This window comes from Aulonocara stuartgranti, assembly GCF_965226115.1.
Source record: "Aulonocara stuartgranti genome assembly, chromosome: 17".
In the NCBI taxonomy this organism is placed as follows: domain Eukaryota; kingdom Metazoa; phylum Chordata; class Actinopteri; order Cichliformes; family Cichlidae; genus Aulonocara; species Aulonocara stuartgranti.
In genome coordinates this window covers 37,076,496-37,100,408 of record NC_138953.1, presented here as the reverse complement: position 1 = coordinate 37,100,408, position 23,913 = coordinate 37,076,496, and the positions used below count along the sequence as shown (strand labels likewise).

Sequence of the window (23,913 nt, the reverse complement as noted above, 5' to 3'; positions counted from 1 at the left end):
CTGATGAGCTGTGGTTTTCACAGAAAGATATCTCATAAAAATGTACTCATAAAACACTGCAAGAAAAAAAAGACCATCAGTTTCACAACAACAGTGCATGACTCTTAATGTCATAGTTATTGTTACTGGTGAGCCAAAGAGAGCATCCTACTATCTCACTGGGGAGATGCCAGCACAGGCAGCAGGCTGCTGGTAAGTGCTAGTGGTTTTCACCGCAGATTGAGCTAACAGACATATAGTGCACTCTTAATGGACGTATAACACCCCCAAACCCACTGCGGTCTGATGAACACCTCCCCGAGTTTCCTGTAAGCTTCAAAAAAAAAAAAAAAGGTAACTGCAGAGACAGTGACAGGATATTTTTCTGATTCCTCTGCAGCTACATGGGTTTTTATTATTTCTTTGCACAATATCAGCTCAAAGTTTCAAAGTTGTGACTGATTTATTTACATTAATGCATAATCACGTGAGAGTCCGAAAACAATTACTTGATTTAGCTATATACCAGAGATTTTGTGCCTCAGGACTTTTGGTAATTTACAACTTTTTGAGGAAGAAGAGAGAAAATAAATTTTCTTTTTTTTAATGGAAGTCCTGGAAAACATTGAGTCAAGTCATGTCATCATGTGGTGCCTTGGATTGATTTTGTACATGCGAGAAGTCCAACCTTACAGTTTGATTTAGCACAAAAACTAAGCTCACACAAAACCAAGTGAACCTTCACAAGCTTCATCAAATCCTGTTTAATCCAGTTTTTCTCCCTTTCACTTTTAGTGCAGAGATTTCTGCTTGTAAGCATCAATAAATATGGTCAGCATGGTTCATTAGTATTCTTGTAGCACTGAATCTAAGTGGGATGAAACCTCACTGGAGAATCATTCGGACGTAAGCAAGGAGTGCAGCGCAGCGCTATGACTTGTTTGCACTGAGAGCATCGACGCCTGGAAATGTTTCCATGTTTGTAGTTAACTACTGTCACATGGGCAGTTTGGCACGATGCATTACCTGATTGGTGTGGGAAAACTCTTTGGTCACATGATTTCATCACTTTTGTTTATTCGAGGGAGGAGCACTCACACACGAAACCTGTGTGTGTCAACTCTCTGGCCCGTGATGCATCCACAGATAAAAATAAACACTTGACGTCACCAACATCTACCTCTACATGGAAACCAAATAGCATGTTTTTTGAATTAATTGCATTAATGACATCTTAGTCAGGAAGGTGTTTTGTTTTGTTGCTTTGTGAATGCATTTTTACCTTCCTACTAAATATCTCTTGTACATCAAGCAGTCTTATGCATAAAGTTACGATTCTGGTGTTTTCTTTCTTCTTGGACAGCGTGCATAAGTGCAGAGAAACCCTCATATTTCAGTGGTATTTGTAAAAATATCTCTGCTAATGAGAAGAAACATACTTTAAGACATACTTCTGTGCGCAAAACAAGTCCTCAATTTTGCCTAAACTTAAATCTGATTAGGAATTGTTGTTCAAAAGACCAAATGTGACATGAAAGATTCAAGCTTAGGGACAAAACCTACTGAGGATCTGCACCTAAAAATACTTTTGTTTTCTCCTGCTGCCCGGAGCTTAACAGCATAGGCTGGTTGTACATTTCACACAACTCTTAACACAGCAACTCTCTCTCACACCTCTCTGGAGTGTTTTTTCTTTTCAACCTTTTCCCACCTGACGCAAAATCAAGCACACAGATTTTTACACTGGTCAAAACAGCAGGTGAAAACAAAGACACATTTAGCAGCTACATTTGTGATCTAGTCTTTTGTACTTCACCTTGATGTTTGAGCCTCACCGTACAGTCTAAAAATACCCCCCATCCCCTAAAACGTATCAATATTCCTTGTTTGGAATGTTTTTCATCTCATCATGTTTTCAGTTGATAAAAGATCTTGACTGCAGGCATTCCAGTTTAGCATCCAGACTCTTCTACTATGAAGCCATGCTACTGAAACAAATGCAGTATACAATTTCGAATTGGCCTTAGGGTTAAAAATATATTCCTCTAAAACGTTTTCAACATTCATGACACATTTCCACATATTCCTCCTGAATGACAAGTCTGCTTTTCAGTCTGAAGTATTTGGGCTCCATGTTTTCCAAAAAGTATTTCAAGGGTCGGTCTGTCTCAGCACAGAACAGTTTTCCATTTTGCCTCGGTCCATTTTATATGAGCCTTGGTCCACAGACAACAGCAATGTTTCTGGATCATGTTCACTTATGGCTTCTTTTTTGCATGACAGGGCTGCATTTCTGGATGGCACGGTCAGTGATCATGCCTGTTTTTAATGCAGTGCCACTTGAAGATCACAGGCACCTGATATGTTTTTTCAGGCTTGTCCTAAAGTCCTCACAATTTCATGTTGAGAAAAATTATTCTGAAATTGCTGCACAATCTGGAGATACTCTTTTTTTGTTTTTTGGTTACTGCATAGTGATAAACCTCTGACCTTTTTTACTTTTGAGAAGCTTTGCCTCTCTTACCTGCTTTTATTACAATACAGAATCATGTTACTGAGCTGTTGTCAGGTAAACTAACCCTTTTGGAGACGTGTTGTTGCCACCAAATTCAAAATGACCTAGCATTTTTGTGGTTTATGGAATTTGCAAATCATTGCATTTTGTTTTGATTTCCATTTTAAAATGTCCTAACCTTTTGGAACTGGGATTGTATATAGAAGATGACTTTATATTATCTATAAAAAAGGGAAAGGGAACTGTGGTTCCCTGAGGTTTTTCCCATTTTTCAGGCAAATACTTGCTACTTACCAGCCCAGCTGTAAAAAAAAAAACCTTGAAAGATCGTGTCACAAACCAGAAATGGAGATGGAGTGCCTTCAAAGTAAACGTTGTGCCTCGGAGCTTTTACTTTGAAGGCAAACTTTCTGAATGTGTTGCTGCCATGCCCAGACGTTTCACAATTTTATTGCATCTCTATGACTGCATTTATAGACAAATGCATTCCATTCAAAGTCTGTACTGTGTATACATGAGATCTGCTTAATGAATGCAAAAATAATTCTAGTCATTCAAACATCCATTTATTTACACAAAAAAACTTTTTTTTCAAGAAGTTGAAGTAATCTATAAAATTTTTCACTCTGGGACCTTGCAAAGCGGTCATGTGATCATATACATACATCAGCACAACTTCATTTTTGTTCCAGAGACTGTTTCTACAAATGTGGAAATGGGACCACTGGTAGCGCTCTTTCTTCACAGGATTAAGCGTGATATAACCAGTGTTGGGTAACATTACTTTTAAAAATAGCATGTAAATTTAAAAGATTACTGGATATAAAAAGTAATCAGTTACATTAAAGCATTACCTAAAAAAAATAAAATAAAAATAAAACCCCTTTTGCATACAGCATGCTGGTTATACGTCCAGAGGGCTTGTAGTCTACTGTACTGACTTTACTTCATTGATTAGCATGTTGACAGCATCATCTTCAGTTCCACAGAACCAGCATCAAGCTTGTTAATTTCCCTTGTAGAGCAAGCTTTAGCTGAAGTTTTGGAGAAGCAGAGTGTGGTGGAGCACGACTGCGGGGAGGCGGACACACCTGAGTTGCATTGGGTCATCAAGCCTCCCTGGCATATGAGAGTGAACTGGCTCCTGAATGGTGTTGTTGTTGGTGTATGGGCGGCTGGGAGCTGAGAAGATGCAACCGCGAGAGTGTTCGAACAACAACCGGGAAAGTGTGTTAATGAGTGTTATAATGTGGTCCATCATTCATGCCACATACAGTCATCAGTCTCTTTCTCAACTGGCCTTACCACTTACTTTGACTGCAGATTACTTCAAAACATGAAGCACAGCTCCTTAGCAGCTGACAGACAATAAATATAACTGTGGTACACAGTAATTCAAATTCTTCTGCAATGTAAATGTTGTCATATGCACAATCATGCTGGCTGAGCTCTACAACTGGTTACATTCCAGTATGTAGCTGGATGCTAATGAGTTGAAAGGAGCCAAAAATATTGTGAAACAACAGGATTTAATTAGGTACTTTTAAATATTTAAAAAGTACCTAATTGAGTTTGTGAACTGAAAAACAACACCCCCCCCCCCCCCCCAATTTTTATCTAAGGATTTGTTACTTTGTTACATTTAACACCCAACACTGAATATAATAGTTGCATCCTGCAAAAAAAGGATGGAAAATACTATTAGCATTAACCGTGACATTGTCCTGAAAGTAGTCCCTCTTAACAGGAAAATTATATTCTGACCAAACTTTGGGACGTTCCATCCATTCCAGTTTGATTTTGTGTTGGAGACCACTCTGCTAAACACAGTGTTTATGTGGTCCATCAGTTTAGTTGCTGCCTCTCTTTCTCCAATTTGCTCTTGTCATCAATGTGATCGTCCTGCTTCTCTATTACTTTGTGTCCGATGGATTCTTTACGGACTATCTCTGTGTTTGTGCCATCAGAAGACAGAGGAATAACTTCAGCGCAGGTATCTGTCATGTATTTAGCCTCCTGTGCATTACTTGTAGAGATTACTCCATCATTATGAGGGGGCAGTTCTACTGTGTGGACCTCTCCTCCTTCCTCCAAATCTGTAGCAATCTTTACCCAAATTTTTGTAGCACTGGGTAAGTTGGGAGTTTCAGGACTGGCTCTAATCTCCTCAGTGAGGTTTAATGGCGTCTTTAGTTCAAAATCCTTTGATGCTTTTTGCTCCTGCTTGTCTGTGTCCTTCTCTGGCTTTCGGAACTGGCGTCTGAGAAGGATGATGACAGCAATGAGGAAAAAATAAGAGGAGCCGCTGATACAAGTGATCAAACCCAGGAAAATGATCCTAAAAGTAGAGAACAGAATTGGATTGAGGCAAATCAGCAAAGGTCTTTACAACAATTATAATGCTAGTCAATAATTTTTGGCAAATTTGTTTAAATAGTGTAAACTGGAATTTCTCCGTGTGGTACCTGTACATATCAGAGTTGTAAATACGGCATGCCCCCCTACCGCCACAACTCTTCATAGACCATTTAAGGCAAGTTGAATCAATCAAAGCGCCGAAATACACCGGTGCAGGAATTCCACCTACAGACAGCATTGGCAATGGGGACAAAACTTTTATCCAGAGAAAATAAACCTTTTGGGATTCAAGCAGAGTGACATATATTTATGCTTTACGTCAAAGTGAAAGTACTGAAGCTTACCAAGAGTCCTAGTTACCAAGGTCTGAATACCCAGAGCAAGGGATTTGAGCTCGGGTGTGATGCATCTGCAAGTACAAAACAAAACAAATCAAGAAAATAAGGAGTACATTATAAAAAATAAACTGGTGACGGTAGGCTGACGGGTCTCCATAGCAGCAATGGATAGACGTGAAGTGATACACAGGATGCAGGAACAGACTTTGGCTAGGCTAAATTTTAGTGGAATTATTGGGGAACTATCTTGCAGTTTTTGCTTAATACTGTTATTTAATGCTGGACATTAGTTCTTTAAAAGGTGAAACTATTCCTTTAAACCCTTTTCAGGTGATACTTACGTACGTTCTTTCATTGCATGTGTCACCACCACACCACCAAACTTGTCAAAAAGTAACTTTGTTTATGCTTCCCTTGAGTCAGGGTCACAGCAGCCAATACTTGATTGCATCAAAACAGCAAAGTTTTCTCCTCTCACTGGAATTATCTTGTCTCTGCCTTTCTCTCTGTCCGCCTTTCCATTTTGTTTCTTCTTGCTCTGTGTGTTTTTCTCTTAGTGCCTCCCTCCTGCTCCTTAGCAGCCAGTGGATTGATGTGCCTCCATGTCAAATGATCAATCATCCTGAGTAGTTTATCTAACCAGGTATTTTATCCAGTCTTTGCATGATCGTTCTATCATCTTTTGTGGCAGAAGACAATGTGTCAAAGGTTTAAACCTTCCTGTCTTTGTGCCTCCCAGGTTTTTAACCTCACCAGCCCTCCGCATGCCTGCTCAGTCTCTATTTGGCCCCCACGCTTCCAAGTTCCTGCCAGTCTATCTATACTCTCTCCACCTCACTTAGCCGCGTTACGTTATAACTATTTTGAGTCCTTCCATTTCACTGTCTACCACTACTTTAGGCTGCTCATAGACGTGATAGCAACACTAAGTTTTTACAGACCGTATAATGACCATGTAGCCAGGTGTGGCTCCCAGAGCATTGATAAAGGAGCTGAGAACAGATATGGCCATATAGGAAGTGAAGCTTCGGCTGCAGTCCTTGGCATGAGGGCACTGGCCCAGTCTCACTGATGAACTGCTGCCTGCTGGAAAGGAGGTGGACACACAGGTGCAGTTGTGAAAGACCTGGGAAAGAGAGAATATTTACATTTATATATATTTTTATGTCTTTTACATCCAGGCATTTTGGAACTGGATTGTAAAATTATTTCATTTTGCATTTTCTACCCAGGAAAAGTAAGCATTGTTAATCAAACACGTTAAAAGTCCGTAAAATTACACTTTTTAAAGTTTAAAGCAACTGAGATTTGAGTTTCCTGAAGAGACAAGGGACAAAACTGCTCTCCACGTAACATCTGACACTTCACCCAGAGGATTTTATAGGCGAAGAAAAGGTAGGGGATATTTACAAGAGCATAAGAAGAAAAGCACATAACAGCTAATCAATAACATTTACAACAATAGGAAAATACACTGAGAGTACACACTGAAAAATGCTTTAGTAGCAACAGTGTAACATCATGCCTCCTGGCTAACATCATCTTCCTCAACAGCAACTAGTAGAAACATTGAAGAACAACAATAGTGATGATTTTGTACTGGATTATATCTTTGCAACACAAATAATCTAATCTATAAGTATTATATACAAGTACTATATGTGATCATGTTTCAGAGAATGCTGCGAAACCTCTGCTAACTTCTCGGAGTAATACTTGAAATTTTGTGAAAACAAAACTGAATATTGAAATGTACTGCAACGCTCAAGCTATATCACAAACACTGACATATGTGCTTTCTATTCATTTATTATACATGCAACAAAATAACACTATATACTGTATGTGTCTGATCAAATTGATACATTTTGGGGTTAATTAAAAGTTGACCCTTTTTTAATGTTAATTGACAAGTGTAAAATAATTAGATGGTAATGAGTGAGCTTTTAAAAGAGAGTGAGTTTTCAGTTTTTAAAATAGTTTTAAAAGACTTTTAAAAATAGTTTTTAAAATGATAAAAAGTGAGAAAAGTGGAGGATTTTTATTATTCTGACTGCTTATCATGGTTACATGGATGGTATTCATTAGACCACCTGTCACAAAAAATAAGAAAACACAAGTATTTTAGAAATCTGTAAATATTATATTGCCGGTTCAAGCCCTGGCTCCAACCGTCTCGGTCGTTGTGTCCTTGGGCAAGACATTTCACCCGTTGCCGAATGGTGGCGCCAGTGTCTGGCAGCCTCGCCTCTGTCAGTGCGCCCCAGGGCAGCTGTGGCTACAACATAGCTTGCCATAACCAGTGTGTGTGAATGGGTGGATGACTAAATGTAGTGTAAAGCGCTTTGGGGTCCATAGGGACTAAGTAAAGCGCTATACAAATACAGGCCATTTACCATCTTACAATGCTGTGATTGCAGCCATTCCCCAACTCTCTGTGAATGGTACTCATTGCCTTTGATCAGTGGGTTTTGATGAGGGGTTGTTGATCAATGGTCATGAGAATTTGCATATTAACAATCAAAGAACTGACCTCACAGCCTATTGTTCCCAGTGTACTAGTTTCAGTCAGTGGTGCTGGTTTCAGACATTCTAGCATTAAAAAAAAATATTTTTTTTATTGATTGAAGAGCTTTCACATACTGGTGAATTAACCATCACAGTACATTTTAAAGCATTGTAAAAAAATATTTTATTTCAGAATTTAAGCTATCAAAGCATTTTGATAGCTTAAATTTTCTTAATTTTTTTCAGTGTCGCTAATAAAGGGTGTTCCTTTGAAATGGCCCACAGTACTGCTTATGAACATGTTTTATCAGGTTACAGTGGTTCAACCTCAGCTCAACCCATGTGTCAAAGTGTTGAAGTGTAATTGGGAAAGATACTGAACCCTAAGAACTGCCTTTGATGTGTGTCATCACTGTGTGTGAGTAAAAGTATAAATGTAAATGAAAGGGATACAAAGTGCCGTGAACATGTGGTCTGTGAAGCTCTCTGAGTGGTCAGTAAGAGCAGAAAATGTAAATGCAATCCATTTACCATGGGAGTGCTGTTCAAATGCATTTAAGGATGAGACATATATAAATATCAAGAGTTCATGTTACAAAGTAGCAGTATTTAAAATGTAATGTAACCTCAATACACCGCAATCAAGACATTCTTGACCCAAATATCTTCCAACAAGTGGCTGATACACATGTTTACACTTTACATTATACCTCTGTGCTCTCTTGTAATTGTCCTTACGGTGTTTTTGCCGTGTCCGCTGGAGCTGAGGCAGCCAGCCATGCATGGGGAGATGTAAGTGATGCCGCTATCTGAGCAAACGGGGTCCCACTCCTCTGCTGAACACAAGCAGTCCCTGTTACACTCAGAGAAGAGCATTTCTCTGCTGTACAATACACCTTTTGTCCTGCAAGGGAGTGAAGCAATGGATATTTTGATCTACAGTGGACACAGGAAGAAAGTTGCTAAATCAGTGATATTTGTCTCAACACTGACCCGTTGTACGATACAGTGAGCCCCGCTATGGGTATGTTATCACACTTGGTGCCAAACTGCAGCAGCATGAGGAGATAGGACATAAAGGATGTTGCAAAGGAAAGCTGAGCTCCTGATACCACACTCAGCTTATACCTCTTCATCAGCAGCCCTCCGAGGAAGATCCCTATTGCCACTGCTGGCAGGTTCAGGACACCTGAAGGAAACACAGGGGAATATTGCTTGTATACTTCATACATCATATCACATATACATACTTTATACCAAGCACATTTTCCTTAATGATTATTAATGATTTGTTTGTTAGATGTTAAATATTTGAGTGCATTTTGATCATTTAAACCTTATCTAAAAGTACACACTGCTTATTCACAGAAGGTGAACGTGTTACAACCCGGCTCAAAAGCCCCAACATAAATAAGGAGAGGAATACCAGAATTTCAGTGAGAAGAGGTTTTATCTTAAAATGCATAGCAGGTTGGCTAAAATGGCTGGAACCACCAAGGCAAAAACTAGTGAGCCTCTCTCTGAAAGCCTGCTTCAGGTATGCTTTTATCCACACCTGAGTAGGTGTGGCCAATTAGCACCAGCTGAACACACTGAGGAGATTAGGGGCTGCAGAAGGGTGTAACACTGTTGCCAGCAAATTAATAGTATCTAAAAGTCATGCTCTGAAGAAATAGGAAAAAATCTAATAAAAAAAAAAAGATCTGACACAGGACATGAGAGATGCATGTCTCAGAGGAATGTTGGCTGTGAAGAAGCCATCCTGAAGGAAGGGAAATGAGAAAAGGCAGAAGTGTGCAGGGTTGGCGCTGGGTATCTATACGCCTACGAGTACAGTTTTCCTTCACAGGCTGTCCTCTCCGAACCTGTTCTGAGTTGATTTATCAAGCTCTGAAACAGTGTGGGATAATTTTGACAGAGAACAGAACAAAAGGCAGCCAAAGGAGAGCTTTGAATGTTTTTAAAGAAGCCTGGAGAACTATTCCTGAAGGGTAGCAAATTAAAAGAAAGTTTCTCTGGGAGTGTTCAGGCTGTGTTGTGTTGGTGGTCATTGCAAATGCTGACCTTCAAGCTTGATAGAGTTGTAAAAACACTATTTTCATGTATGTTTGAACACGTGTCAATAAATTACTGCGCCTATGTTCCACTTTTCTATCAAAAGTTCAATATGAACACATAATTTATTGATTTCAGTATTTTTACCTATGAGGAAGTTTGCCCTGGATGCAGACTGTCCAAACTGTTGCTCCATGTATTTGGCTTTAAAGGTGAGTAGACCGATGAATGCATTGAACTTCAGGATGTTCCCGCAAAGAAGCAGGAAGTAAGCAGGAGTTCCTAACAGACGCCTCAATGATGGAAGGAACCCTGGGCAGGAACATCCACAAAAATCACGTAAGATCCATCAACCTGCACATGCAAACAGACGACGACTCTACCTTTGGCAATTTCAGTCAGCTTGAAGTTTTGGTTGTTGCTTTGCGCATCCTCTGTCTTGTTAAGGATCTCGCAGACTGGAGTTTCATGGTTTTCTTCACTCTCCTGCTTGGGCATCGAACGGGGCAGAAACCAGAAGGGAATGCTGGAGATAAGCAGAAGGCCAGAGGACACAAGAAAACCCATCCACCAAGCACCCACCCAGCGGGAATCTTTAGGAGTGATGGTCACACTTTCTATGTAAAAGAGAAGAATTTTCAAGTTTTCTTCAGGAAGTCTTCAAATAAAGGCTTCGCATAAACAAGTCTCAATCAAAATATCTCTGTTGACAAAAGTGTAGACTGGCTAAAATGTTTTTAACTTGTGAAAGTTTGTTCTTTAACTCTTGTTACCCCCATCCAGCTTCTTGGCCTTACACGGTACATAAACTTGATTTGTTAGACAAAGACAGTTTTGTCATTTTAGCCTCCAGACCATCCCATTCAATGTCAACCCAAATAATCATGATGTGATTGAAGTGCAGACTTTAACTTTTAACTTTAATTTAAAAAAAAAGTTTGCATTAATTTTACAGTCAATTTGAAATATTTGATTTAATTTATTTAAAATATTTGATTTAAAATCCAATGTGGTAGTGTATAGGCAAAATTGCAGAGAAATGTGTCGTTGCCTAAAAAGATCTAAATGTGTACATTTTCTTTTTGTTTCTAACGCAGACAGGTTTTTATATTCTTTCAGGTAAAATCACTGCTTTGAATTTTGTCAGCTTTTGCCATCTATCGGATACTTTTAAGATGAGCTCTAACCATAATGAGTCGTGTATCATGTAAAAAACAAAAAACAAAACCCAGACACACAAAGAAAAACCTTACCCATATCAACATATCCAATGTCAACATATAGTCTGGCACAATAGGAACCCAAAAGGAAGCCAAACATGGGACCCAGGAGAGTAATGGTCTGGAGACAAGCTGCCAATGACAAAATAGATCAGAAGTCTACGATGTGATATTAAACAATCTAAAGAAGGGTCTCAAACTTAAATGAGCTGTGGGCCACTACTGGCACTGTCATCTCGTTGGAGGGCCACTTTAGTGGTCGAGTAGTACAAAAAAACCCAAGCGAAAACAAGAAAGCACCCACAAATATTTCCAAAAATGTTTTCTTTTGTTTGTTTTTTAAAATTTCCAATATTGTATCACAAGACAAAATTGCAAACATCAACGCAATTTCTTTTTTACCTCACTCTTAACTAACTGAAGCCTTTCATTGACCTACCAAATAAACACGTGGCCAGAATAATTTTGTTCGTATTAAAAAAATTAATAAAAAAGTGCAGACATAAGTGTACGCATCAGTTTTTGACTCTTTCACTAGACTAACACAGCCAATCCCTCCACATGTTTGTAGTCTCTGCTCATATTGCCTTCATATTAGATCATTTTTTGCTTTTTAAAGAACTTATTTTAACATTGCACTTAACAACAAACACATCCTCCCTAATAAAACAACATCAAGGGCCAAACTGCATTATATGTCTTCACGTTGATATAAGGGCCATAAGTAGGGGTGAGGTGGGCCGCAAGTGGTCCCTGAGCGGCAGGTTTGAGACCCCTGATCTAAAGGATAGGGTGTAAAATGAGATATTTCCTTGACCCTCAGTTAAATTTACTGAATACGAGATTAATTGTAGGTTTACCCTGATAAAAATCACACATTAACCAGCATAAAAATGCTGTACATACAGGAATGATGAATGTGTGTATTCTCACATGGCTTATAGGGCATTTAAAGGAATTTATTAATTAATTAACAAATTTTAAGTCAGGTGGAAGACTTTAAAATCCCTTTGAACCCCATATTACCAATATAAAAAGGGGAGTTTTCCGCCTTAGCAAAGTCATCGATGTAGGAGATGCCAAGAGGTGTGACTGGAGTTTCTCCAATCCCCCGCAGAGCATTCCCCAGGAATACGTAGATCCACATGCTGGAACCAGAATCTCTCACACAGGCTGCATAATGACACAAACTAGAAATCTGTGATATTGATTTTGTTACAAAGAGTTCACACACAGTGGCTCGCACAGCATCAAAGTTATACATGGAGCATGCGTACTACAATAAAAAAACACACCAAATATTGCATGGATCCTCTTGATCAGGTTCACCAGTATTTTCCTGGCTCTGAATGAGCTTTACAGACTTAACAGCCTCAGCCTGTTCACGACACACCAGTGTTTTTTCTGGTTCTTTCTCAGTATTTAGTACACAAAAAAATACATTCTTTACTCAGTAAAATATGAAATATTTATAATAGTTAACTCATTCACTGCCAGCCATTGGCAGTGAATGAGTTAAACCCATTGACTCATTCACTGCAATTGACGGCTATAGACGTCAATGGCAGTGAATGAGTTAATAATGAACTATGAAAATATAACACAATATGCCCAATTGATTAAAGCAATGCAAGTAGTGGGAGTGGAGGGGCCAAAAATTCCTCTATACAGGAAAAAGCCCAGTTACATGAAAATGAGAAAGACACAGTTTTACATCTATATCTGCTATATCTGCTTTTTCATTACGGAGACTACGTCAAACAAGACATGAATAAAATCTGCCGATATTCAGTACCATCTTAATAGTGGCTTGTTGTATATCACCACATTGTACGTGACTTCCATTATATTTCTTTCCAAATACGTCTCATCTGAATAGCTGAACAGGATCAATAGATTGCATTTTGTGAGAGCATCACATGGTTTTGTGAGAAGCAGAATTAATTATAGTTTAACAATAGTGAGACTGAAGCAACATTGCAACTAAAGCCCATCTCAGGGACCAAAATTAATGGGAACAAGAGGAGCTCCTAAAAACACTGAAAAACACATGGGCACACAGAGCCAAACTGAATTCATTACCATAAATATTACAAATGTCTGCTTTCTTATTATTCTGCCTCCTTTCAGTCTTTTCTTTTTAAAAGTCGTCTCTCGTTGGCTAGCTCTAGAGTCTGCGTCCGGGCTTATTGTTGCGGACGTGCATGCTGTTGTGTCTTTGTTTATTCCTGGTGACAAAGATGCACCAGGAGAGAGCTGATTGGCCGGTGAGTTGTTAGTAGGTTTAACAAGGTTTCATGTTAAAGTTTCATGTTTTTTTTGTAAAAGAAAATCTACAATAACCATGAGTTTTAAGCAATAAATAAATAAGTAATAATAACAATAAATAGCTGACATTGCCATGCTATTCTCTCCTATTTACAGGTATTTACTGTACCCGCTGCAGCAGAAAGCAGAAATGCATTTGACTGCACTAAATAGTGAAAGTGAATGTTTTACTATCTTTAATTATATTTAATCCTGGCATGTATTCCACACTCTTACCTTTATTGTCCTCCAACGAAGGCTCTATTTGAATTTCTGGCACGTGATCTAGTGTTTTCAGAGGATCCACACAGGCAGCAATGCTCAGGTTGTCATTCTGAAAGACCTGAATCACCGTGTCATACTTATACCTGCAAAAAACAAACAAAAAGTCCATGTCAATTTCTTCTGTCATCGTTTTTGCTTATAGAAGTTTCTCATTTAAATTTGACCTGTACCGTCCCATGAAGAAATGTGTGAGGCCAGTGAGAAATGCCCCCACAGCCATGAGGAAACAGCCCGCAGCGATGAGTCTGGGTCGGTGCAGCTTAGCCCCAAAATGGCTGACCACAGCTAGAAACAACAAGTTGCCTACACACACACCCCAAAAAAGATTGAAATCAAGTAAGCAAAAAGAATGACTTTTTCTCCACTGTATCACAAAAAAAAACCATCAAAGCGTTTATTTTTAAATGAACTGGTTGATGTTACCCATCTCAAAACTGCCATCTATGAGACCGATGTGTGTGCTGGAGAGGTCAAAGCGCCTCTCTATCTGAGTGATGGAGCTCTTCATGTAGGTTCCTGTCAGGGCTTTGGAGAAATAGGCGAAGGAAAGCGCTACAATAAACAGCTGGAAGACAGAAAACAGAAGACAATATAAAAACTCACATTCTAATAATGCAAAGATGTTCTGGATAAAACTAGGACTATGTGTCTACATACCCAAACGATGTCATAGTGTAATCATGGAAATGATTCTGCCCCCTTTTCTGAGTCTCCACTACCTTCTACTGTGTAATTGTGGTCCTTGTTTAATGTTGCATTACCCCTTTATTCTTAACTTGAACAACAACTTATGTTGTGTTGAATCAGTGCACAAAATCTGGTGTAATGTCTTGACATCACAGTTAACAACAATAAGCTTTTTTAATTTTGACATTCTGTCTCAAAATTAATGGAAAAAAGAAAGGGATGAAAACAGAAATATGATGACTCCAGTGTACTGCTGTAATCAGGCAAAGCGTAGCTCCGGGCAGCTACAGAAGTGTCTGACGAAAGCTCATTTAGAGCAGAAATTTGGCATGCTGAGATTTTCAGTAACAACACAAGATCAGCTCTTGGCTTGATTTTACCTACTTTGGGAAAAACATATCTCTGAAAATGTTGTTCAATCAACTGAAAACAGATGTGCATCTGGCTTTCTGAGCATTTATCCACCTATCATCTATCTTTAGCCTGTGCCGGGTCAAAAGGGGAGGCTGTTAGAGCTCACTCTAGCGAGAGATGCGCACAGGCACGACAGGTTTCCTGCCTAGCGCAGGGCAGACACATGAAGAGAAAAACATTTACAGTTATGGGCAATTTTGTGTCACTGATTCACCAAAACCCGAATGTCTTTAGAGGAAACTACAACAAGTCTAAACAGGCAGCAGTGCCAGCGGGGTAAGAGTTTAAACCCAGAGCCTTCTTGCTGTGAGGAGACAGCGCTAACAACTGCACCACCTACTGCCTTTTACGCTTTTAACTGGCATTTTTATCTGGGCCACTTTACACTGAGTGCATCAACAGAATGAACCGCAGTCCGAGATCAAAAGCAGGATAAAAAAGGTGTCAGAGTGTTGATCACAGATAGCTTTAGTACTTTGAGATTGGAGAAGCCAGGGCGCTTTCTGGTCTTGTGGTCGACGGGGCTACACAGAACCTCTTCGCTCGTCATGTTGGCTGTGTCCTGTGCTGTGTTTTCCATTTTCCTCTTGGTCTTCCTTTCCTTAGAGCACTAGTTTAATAGAGGAGAAAATATATTTCAGCTGCATTCATCTAATAAAACTTTACTGTGGGTATTTTCGGATTTGCTTATTTAGAAAAGCCAGTGTACATATATTTAGGTTTAAGTTTGTGATCAATGACACTTTAAAAAAGAAGTGTTTGCTATAATTCCTGAAGAGCTATTATACACTTTTGGTAAACTACTTGAATTGAAGCTGAACATCTACACTTTAGTCACATGCAGATTGTTCGCGGTGTTGCAAAAAGGCAAAATTACAAAGAATGCGTCATTGTCCCAGAAAGTGAATTCTGTTGCTCTGTAAGTGTCTTCAGTGGGAGAAATGTTTCATCATTTATGTTTATCCTAGTAAACATAAGTGCATAATTTGCATAAGAAACTGGCACCGCTGACTAACAATGGACTATGAGGCCAGGTTCAGGTTCATTAATATGCAAATTATCTTAACGATTGATCAATGGCCATGAGTACTATTCAGAGAGAGTTTAAGAATGGCTACAAGACCCCCCACTCAAACCAGCGTTCCTTCCTGCCCAGGATGTCATCCTCATTACTTAAAGAGTAGCTACTGGGCGTGACCAGGTTTCAGTGCCCTGGCCTCACAAAGTTACTCTTCAGTGATGTTGTCCTCTAGCCAGTGTGTATTTTCCAGTATAGGTTATCTCACAGCAAATATACTATACTATATTTATAAGATTAGGGAAATATGCAGTCAGCTGAGGCTGAGGACGTCACTGGGATCTGTGACAAAACAATTCTTCCATTGACAGCTTCCTGTGATTTCCTTACCTGGATGATCAAGCATGCATTAAGACATTAAAACATACCATTGTCCAAAAACCTGGTCCTAATAGTATAGATAAATCAGTAAAATGAAGGATGCATATACAAAAAGTTAGAAAAAGGAAATAAGCCATGAGAAAATGATACCAACTGCAAATGATGCAGTTGTAATGAGAAGCTATTCATCTTTACTCAGCCCAAAATCATACCTACCGTATTTTCGCAACTATAAGGCGCACATAAAAGCCTTAGATTTTCTTTAAAAAGTGTGGCGCGCCCTATAGTGCAGTGCGCCCTGTGTGTTGTAAGGAGGACGTAGTAGAGAACACCATGAGAACGCTAAAGGGTGAAGTGTGGGCGTTGCTCGTATATACCGGACAATCGCACATACCTGTATAAAAGGTCAGGTATGTGCATTATGTGGAACATCGTTGTTTTAACAACCCTGAAAATGGCAAAGAGACACGCTTATGAAGCACAGTTTAAACTGAAGGCCATCAGCTACGCGGAGGAACACGGAAATCGAGCAGCCGCGAGAGAATTTAAGATTAACGAATCGATGGTTCGCAAGTGGAGGAAGCTGGAAAACAAGCTCCGACAGGTCAAGAAGACGCAGCTGAGTTTCCGCGGACATAAGGCGAGGTGGCCCGAGTTGGAGGAAAGACTCGAGCGGTGGATCATCGAGCAAAGAACGAGCGGGAGAAGCGTTTCGACGGTCACCATTCGACTAAAAGCGGTTTCGCTAGCAGAAGAAATGGAAATTGAACATTTCCGAGGAGGTCCGTCTTGGTGCTTTCGTTTCATGAAACTTCCAGCGGATTATACCGGTAATGAAAAGCTGGCCATCTTCCGCTCCTACTGCAGCAAACACATCGCCGACAAACACATCCAGCCCAGCCACATCACTAACATGGACGAGGTGCCGCTCACTTTCGACATCCCGGTGAGTCACACTGTGGAGAAGAAGGGGACCAGCACGGTAGCGATACGCACAACGGGGCACGAAAAGTCTTCTTTCACTGTTGTGCTTGGCTGCCATGCTAATGGACAGAAACTGCCGCCTATGGTGATTTTTAAGAGAAAGACTTTGCCTAAAGAGAAGTTTCCAGCAGGAATCATCATTAAGGCAAATGAAAAGGGCTGGATGGATGAGGAAATGATGAAAGAGTGGCTGAGGGAGGTGTATGTAAGGAGACCAGGTGGTTTTTTTCCACGCATCACCATCGCTGTTGATCTGTGACTCTATGCGTGCCCATCTCACAGCCAATGTGAAAAAACTAGTGAAACAAATGAACTGTGAGCTTGCTGTCATTCCGGGAGGCCTGACAAAGGAACTCCAGCCGCTGGACATCGGTGTGAACCGCCCGTTCAAAGTAAGGCTGCGAGCGGCCTGGGAGCGATGGATGACCGATGGGGACCACAGTTTCACTAAGAGTGGAAGGCAGCGCCGGGCGAGTTACGCCACAATTTGCGAATGGATTGTAGATGCTTGGGCTAACATGTCTGCTGGCACTGTTGTTCGAGCTTTCGCAAAAGCCGGCATCATTTCCGAGGAGCCGCACGGCACGGAAAGTGACTCTGACAGTGAAGAAAGTGAACCTGGAATGTTTGATGGAGATTTAGCGCAGCTGTTCAATTCAGACACAGAGGATGAGGACTTCGATGGGTTTGATTGATGACAATAATAAAAATGTGAGTACCAAACTCAGTTTTGCTCCTGCTTCATTTTTAAAGACGCATACCTATAATCGGGTGCGCCTTATATGTGTGTGTGTGTGTGTGTGTGTTAAATACAGTAATGGCACACATAACTGAGACTGCGCCTTTTAGTACGGTGCGTCTTATGGTCGTGAAAATACGGGTATGTGCAAAACCTGAGTAAGACCATTGTTCAGAACACTGAAGTTTCTGTATAACAGTCAGGTAAAAAAGAAAGGAGTCTGTGAGAAGCTAAGTACTTATTGTAAGCAGCGAGGTGCTGTTAATCAAATACACTTGATTAACTGATCACCACTGAGTCTGAGCACCTCTATAAAAAAACACAAGCTTTACGTTGCCATTTGTGTTTATACGCATTCAAGTGTGTGTTAACACCATGTCACAATCTTCCCAGGAGTGTACAATCTAGAAAAATGAATCCCAGGGTCAGACCATGTAATGCTTAGAACTGTAAACAACCTGAAAACTACATCTCAGACTCTACAGACCTCAGTGAGCAAGTTAAATGTTAAAGTTCATGACAGTGCATTGAGATAAAACTGAACAAGTATTCATTGTTGCCAAGAGAAAGCCTCCTCTCTAAAATACCATGACTCGGCTTTGGTTTGCAGTGTTGCACCTAAACTAAGACCAGAAAAGTGGACCACATCAGTCCAGCTCTGAGGTCTTTACACTGGCTGCCTGTCCGTCAGAGGATAGACTTTAAAGTTCTGATGCTGGTCTATAAAGCTCTGAATGGTTTAGGACCAAAATACATCAGTGACCTCCTGACCAAGTATGACCCTTCCAGATCCCTCAGGTCATCTGGATCCGTTTTTTTTTTTTTTTTTTTTTTTTTTTTTATCAGTTCCCAGAGTCAGAACCAGACACGGAGAAGCTGCATTCAGCTTTTATGCTCCTTACATCTGGAACAAACTCCCAGAAAGCCTCAGATCAGCTGAAACACTCAGTTTATTTAAATCCAGGTTGAAGACTCACCTGTTCTCAGCTGCATTTGAATAAAGCACCAAATCCACACTTTTAAGCTTAAAATCAGTAGTTAAAATATAAGTTTTGAAATTTATCTACTGTTCTGATTTTATCTACTGTTTTTTAATCAATTTTAAATCATGCTTTTTATTGTTTTTGTTTTTTAATGTCTCTGTAAAGCACTTTGAATCACCTTGTTGTTGAATTGTGCTATATAAATAAACTTGCCTTGCCTTGCCTAAAAAATCCCAAGATTTCTTGAACAATATCCTTTGGGCAGACAAGAACAAAGTGCTTTTGGTCACAATGAACAGCGGCACATTTGGTGAAAAGACAAATACAGTACAGCAGCACACACAGACCTCAAACCTACCAAGCACAGTGGTGGAGCGCTGATAATTTGAGCTTGTTTTATAGCCACAGGACCTGGCCCCCTTGCAGTCAGCTTTAGTCAGCCATGAACTCCTCTGCACACCAAAGTATTCCAGAGCCAAATGTGAGACTGTCTGTCCGATTGTTGAAGCTTAGCTGAAACTTGATAACACAATGCAATACAATCTCACGCACAGCAACAAACTTCCAACAGGGTACTCGAAAAAGAAAGCGTTGCAATGATCCAGTCACATTCCTTTGGAATGTGGGACCTGAGCTGTGCATAAACAAATGAACTCAATGAACTGAAGCAAAGTTGTAATTTTTCCACGACGATCATGATGATGTGAGAGATTAATAAAGGCATACAGAAAACCATTAATCCAAGTTATTGCTGCTAAAATTGGCTCTATAAGCTACTGAATCGTTTTTTTTTTTTTTTCTTATTCACATGACTCTATAAACAATTCTAAACACTTTTTACAGTGCAAAGTCAATCCTTTTGGTTCCAATGCACAAGTCTGTTTTCAGTGATGGAAAGGAGGTGAAATCTAAAAGCAGATGGTACCTGTATAAAATCCACAGTCCTCTCAGGTCTATAAATGTCAGGTGCTCCAGCCAAAGCCCATATCAGGAAGAAAAACTCTCCAGTGACAACTTTGGCAGCACTGATCTGTTAGAAAAACTGTGGGGGTGAAAATCTGACAGAAAAGTCCGTATGTTTTTGTCTCATAACTCCATAAATCCTTTTCAAGTTCAGACTTGTTAATACTCCCACTCAAAGTGCGGCTTAACCTTACTGTCTAAGTCGTTCTTGACCTACAAGCTCACCTTATCCTTGGTGGAAGGAATTTGAAGAAATTTAGATGTATTATTTTTAGTAATAGCAAGAGGAATCGTTAGTAAAATCACAACTGCAAAAGAAGCACTTGGGAAGTTTGATGAAATACCTAGTGCATCGTCAGGTGAAAGGGACTATGGTCTCCCCCTTCTTCTTCCTCTTTTGCTCCTCTTTAAGCAGCCATATATTGCTCTTCCTACTGAGAGCAGACAGATCTGTTCTCCCTGAGCTCCTATTCTCCCGTCTGAGGACAAAGCTTTTGCTTGGTACAAGCAGACAAAAGGCCTCACACATTTTTATTCCAAACACATGCCAGCTAGTCCTTCCAGTGGGTGGTTGGATTTAGTGGGGGTTAAAGGGGTAAGGAGGAGGTGTGGGGGCGAAGATTAATAACTTCAAACCAGTCCCTAAGGATTTTTATTTTTCCTCACAAGGTAAAACATCAGGTGCATGGTGACGAATTATACGGGATTAAAAGTCTGCTTAAAAAGTATGTCTGTGTAAAAGGGAACTGTCAGCGTGGTGAATGTTCAAGCAGCATTTCACGCACCAAATGATACCAGATGAGTTGGATGGATTTGATGATGACCTCAAATGTGGAACAATATGTCTGTGTATTAACCTTTGCCCGAGAATGTGCTATTAGTCCAGTGACCGCAGGAGGGGTCCTGGCAGCCAAGCAGCAGGTCACACAATCAGCTTTGTCCCTGCAAACATTCCAGGGATTATGATTAGCGCCTTCACATTCCTGCACAGCAACAGCGAGGGACACATTTACTAATTACCAGAAATTATACTTGTCTCCAGAAAAGTACAGTTGACTTGAATACTTTACACGTCTTCTGCTACTATATTTAATTTAATTACAAGTGCATTCAGACAGGGATGCTGGCCATAACTGCAGCACTCCGTTTTAGACTAACAGCAGCTGTACTGCCTGGAAAAAAGATGATTTTTTAAAGATTCAATTTGTTAATGTTATTCTTTCAATTTTGCTTAAAAATCTGATTATCTTTGGTTTGTGTAACTAGAAGTTGTGAGAGCACTGAAGTTGCACATTTTTTCCGTGGATATTTTCTTGTGTAGAGCACAGCCTGCAGGTGAAATAAGATAACACTTAATGCTACTAAGCATGTCATGGGATTCAGTTAACTGTTTTACCATGATGATTAAAAGTGTAACATAAAAAAGCTAACATCTTAAATTTTATCTAGACCAAACTAAAGCAGGTCAAATAGTCATTTTAGCAATAAAGGTGATTAGAAGTAATAACATAAGGGAGGTTATAACATTTATAACACTTTACACGGCGTAGCTTAAGTTCAAACATAGTCTCTAGGCCAATAAGAGAAAGGGGAGCAGTATTTAACAAGTGGAAATTAAACACAGGATAGTCAATGTTTGTTTAAAAAAGCTTATGTAATTTTAAAAAGCCAGGTTACGTAATCCAAACCTTCAACTTTAAACTAGGCAACGTGATGAAAATGCAAAAAAAGAAACAAGAAAACAGTGACAGTAAGTACCAGAAAAACACTGAAATGACTGAAAAAAGATGTACCCTAACACTGCAAAAGCACAACATTTCTTTTTATTTCAGGAGAATCATTCTGAATCAATGTTCTCAAACGGCGGAACTGTGGAACTGTTACGTTTTTGTAACTGTTACGTAACAGTGGAACTGTGGAACAGTGGAACTGTTACATTTTTATACAAAAGGCAGCCAACATAAAAAGAAGAGCTTTGAATGTCCTTTCACAAACCTGGAGAACCCTTCTTGAAGAGATTACAGGAAAGCTTGGCTAAGAGAGTTCAGGCTGTGTCGAAGAATAAAGGTGGTCATAAAGAATTGTACAAATTCTTACTTTGTCTTGTATATTGTATTTACCTGTTAGTTTGTCACTATTAATTGCGACTCTTTTTTAAATAATGTAACATATTGTAGAGCTTGTTGATTCATAACTTAGTGAGTGTATAGAGAATTCTGTCACTTTTAGAGTGAAAGGATAAAATGAGTTGTTATTCAAAAAAATGCAGAACAAAATGTATCTGGACAAAACTGGTCTTTAATGCAAGAGATATTTTTCAAGGACAAAAAAGAAATTGTAAAAAGGTTGAAAAGATTTCCAAACAACATGTACGGGCAAACTCAAATATATCCAACACTATATAGAACTCATCATTATTGCTAGTAATTTTGTCTAGTGATTGATAATACATTCAGACAACAACCATGGTGTAGGAAAGTAAAACAAAATAAAATCCAAGTTCTCATTTATCCCACTCACTCTTAGTCCACTGCCTCAACCATTACGAACTTTTTCCAAGCAAACACTGTTGAGTCGAGGATTCTGTGAACTCTCATGACCTTTGGATTTGTGTGTTACAATGTGATGTAACATATGTGTCTGAAAGGCAACCTTTTCAGAATAAAGGTTACCTCAAGCTGTTAAATGCAACTAACTTTCAATGGCCCCCTCATCTTCCTCTCCTTCATGGCTCAAAATGCATGTGCATTAAAAAAATGTGTGTCAAAGTTTGTGAGGTATTAAACTGGAAACATGGCTGATAAGCTCGTCTGGAGCTGGTGCAGAACAGTCTCTGAATGGCTAATGAGCCTTCACAATCAGTTTGATTAGCACGTATATAAAGCAGCTCAATTATTCATATTTCAGGAGGGACATTCAAACAATGAATTCACATTTTCAGTGGACACTGAGATCCTATTCTGTATGTTTATTTGACAACATGTAAATGTCTGTCACATCTACTGTAACTTAGTACAAATAAACTTATAGACTTAATAAAATAATATGTTACTCTACTAATTTCACATTTTAGGAAATATGCTAAGTCCATTCTCTAACTTAGTAAGAACCGGACTTAGAATATTTCCTAAAAATTACTGTTGCAGCAAGGCTAGCTGTAACATCAAGGATCTCTAAGACACAGTTAGCGATATGCTGTTTGTCTTCGTAGTTGTAAATCAAAGTCACTGGTGCTAGTTAGGAAATACTGTAGCACAGCTAACTCTCCGTGACTTCTGGAGTTTCTATTCTACATGGCTTGAGCAGATGTGAGATTTAGAGATGCTAGAGGTGTTTGTTACCTTTAGACAGCTACCTATTTTTCCATGTTTCTACTCTTTGTGTTATACTAAGGTAAGAGACTTCACATAGACAAAGGAGTGGTATTGATTTTTAGAAAACTGCACATAAGTGTATTCCCCCAAAACTTTATGTTGTATATTTATGAAATTAACTAATAAAAAAATATTACCAGGTTATGCTACCACAAGCAGTATGTGGTACATATAGTATATACATGTCTATCAAACTAGTACTCCACAAAATCACTTTTAAAATAAGCTTGTAGGGTAAGACATTGTTAGCTTTACCTGACCTAATGCTGCTTGAGTTTAAACAGAGGATCAGAGACAAGCTTGTTTTGAAAATCTGACACGTTTTCTTCTTACTTTGTCTCAGCATACATGAACTGTGTGTTTCTGCTCAGGTGTGTTGCTGACAGATATTAAGAAAAGCATGTGTCCCTGCTCTGTTTTCTTGACTGCATGTTCTTGTACTGCAGGGGTGTCAAACTCAAATACACAGTGGGCCAAAATTCAAAACTGGAACAAGGTCGCGGGCTAATGTTAATATTTACTGAAAAAAAAATCTTCCTCCAGATTTAAGAATGAATCTCTTCTTATGGACTCAAACAAGTTTTGCTGAAAAACTGAATATGGAACAAGCAAAGCTTAATACTAAACAATATATATATTAGCTGTATAATACCAGTAGGCCAGCTCTAATAATAATTTAGTATTGGCTTCGCGGGCCAAATGTAATTAGGCTGCGGGCCAAATTTGGCCTGCGGGCCAGAGTTTGACACCTATGATGTACTGTATAAAATGTGTCATTTTAGTTTTATTAAGCTTTGTTACATTT

At 39.3% G+C, this 23,913-nt stretch overlaps 1 protein-coding gene across 6 annotated transcripts; it reads right to left on the bottom strand.

Moving 5' to 3' along the window:
- Nucleotides 1-3,047: 3,047 nt before the first annotated feature.
- On the bottom strand, nt 3,048-20,192 carry slco1e1 (solute carrier organic anion transporter family, member 1E1). Of its 6 annotated transcripts, none has more exons than XM_082509788.1 (15): nt 20,079-20,192; nt 15,142-15,276; nt 13,989-14,130; nt 13,736-13,868; nt 13,518-13,648; nt 12,000-12,146; nt 11,007-11,105; nt 10,137-10,370; nt 9,901-10,065; nt 8,692-8,887; nt 8,437-8,602; nt 6,132-6,316; nt 5,197-5,261; nt 4,960-5,077; nt 3,048-4,832 (listed from the first exon to the last, which is right to left on the bottom strand). In XM_082509788.1, the coding sequence occupies exons 2-15, from the start codon at nt 15,244-15,246 to the stop codon at nt 4,340-4,342; spliced, it is 2,379 nt and encodes a 792-aa protein (XP_082365914.1). In that variant the 5' UTR covers nt 15,247-15,276; nt 20,079-20,192; the 3' UTR covers nt 3,048-4,339. The 6 variants fall into 6 exon arrangements, with proteins under 6 accessions (XP_082365914.1, XP_082365915.1, XP_082365916.1 ...); XM_082509789.1 differs by lacking the exon at nt 20,079-20,192 and adding an exon at nt 19,697-19,786; XM_082509790.1 differs by lacking the exon at nt 20,079-20,192 and adding an exon at nt 19,130-19,338.
- Between the last annotated feature and the right edge of the window lie 3,721 nt (nt 20,193-23,913).

Bases quoted from the DNA above. Each gene is read 5' to 3' on its own strand.
- slco1e1 (XM_082509786.1), bottom strand. From the start codon at position 16,914: ATGGCCAGCTTTTCATTACCG. The intron at 14,131-15,141 runs GTACTAAAGCTA...TCTGTCTTCCAG, and splicing joins CTGGCTTCTCCAATCTCAAA to CTGTTTATTGTAGCGCTTTC. The intron at 5,262-6,131 runs GTCTGTAAAAAC...TTGTACTTGCAG, and splicing joins GGCTACATGGTCATTATACG to ATGCATCACACCCGAGCTCA.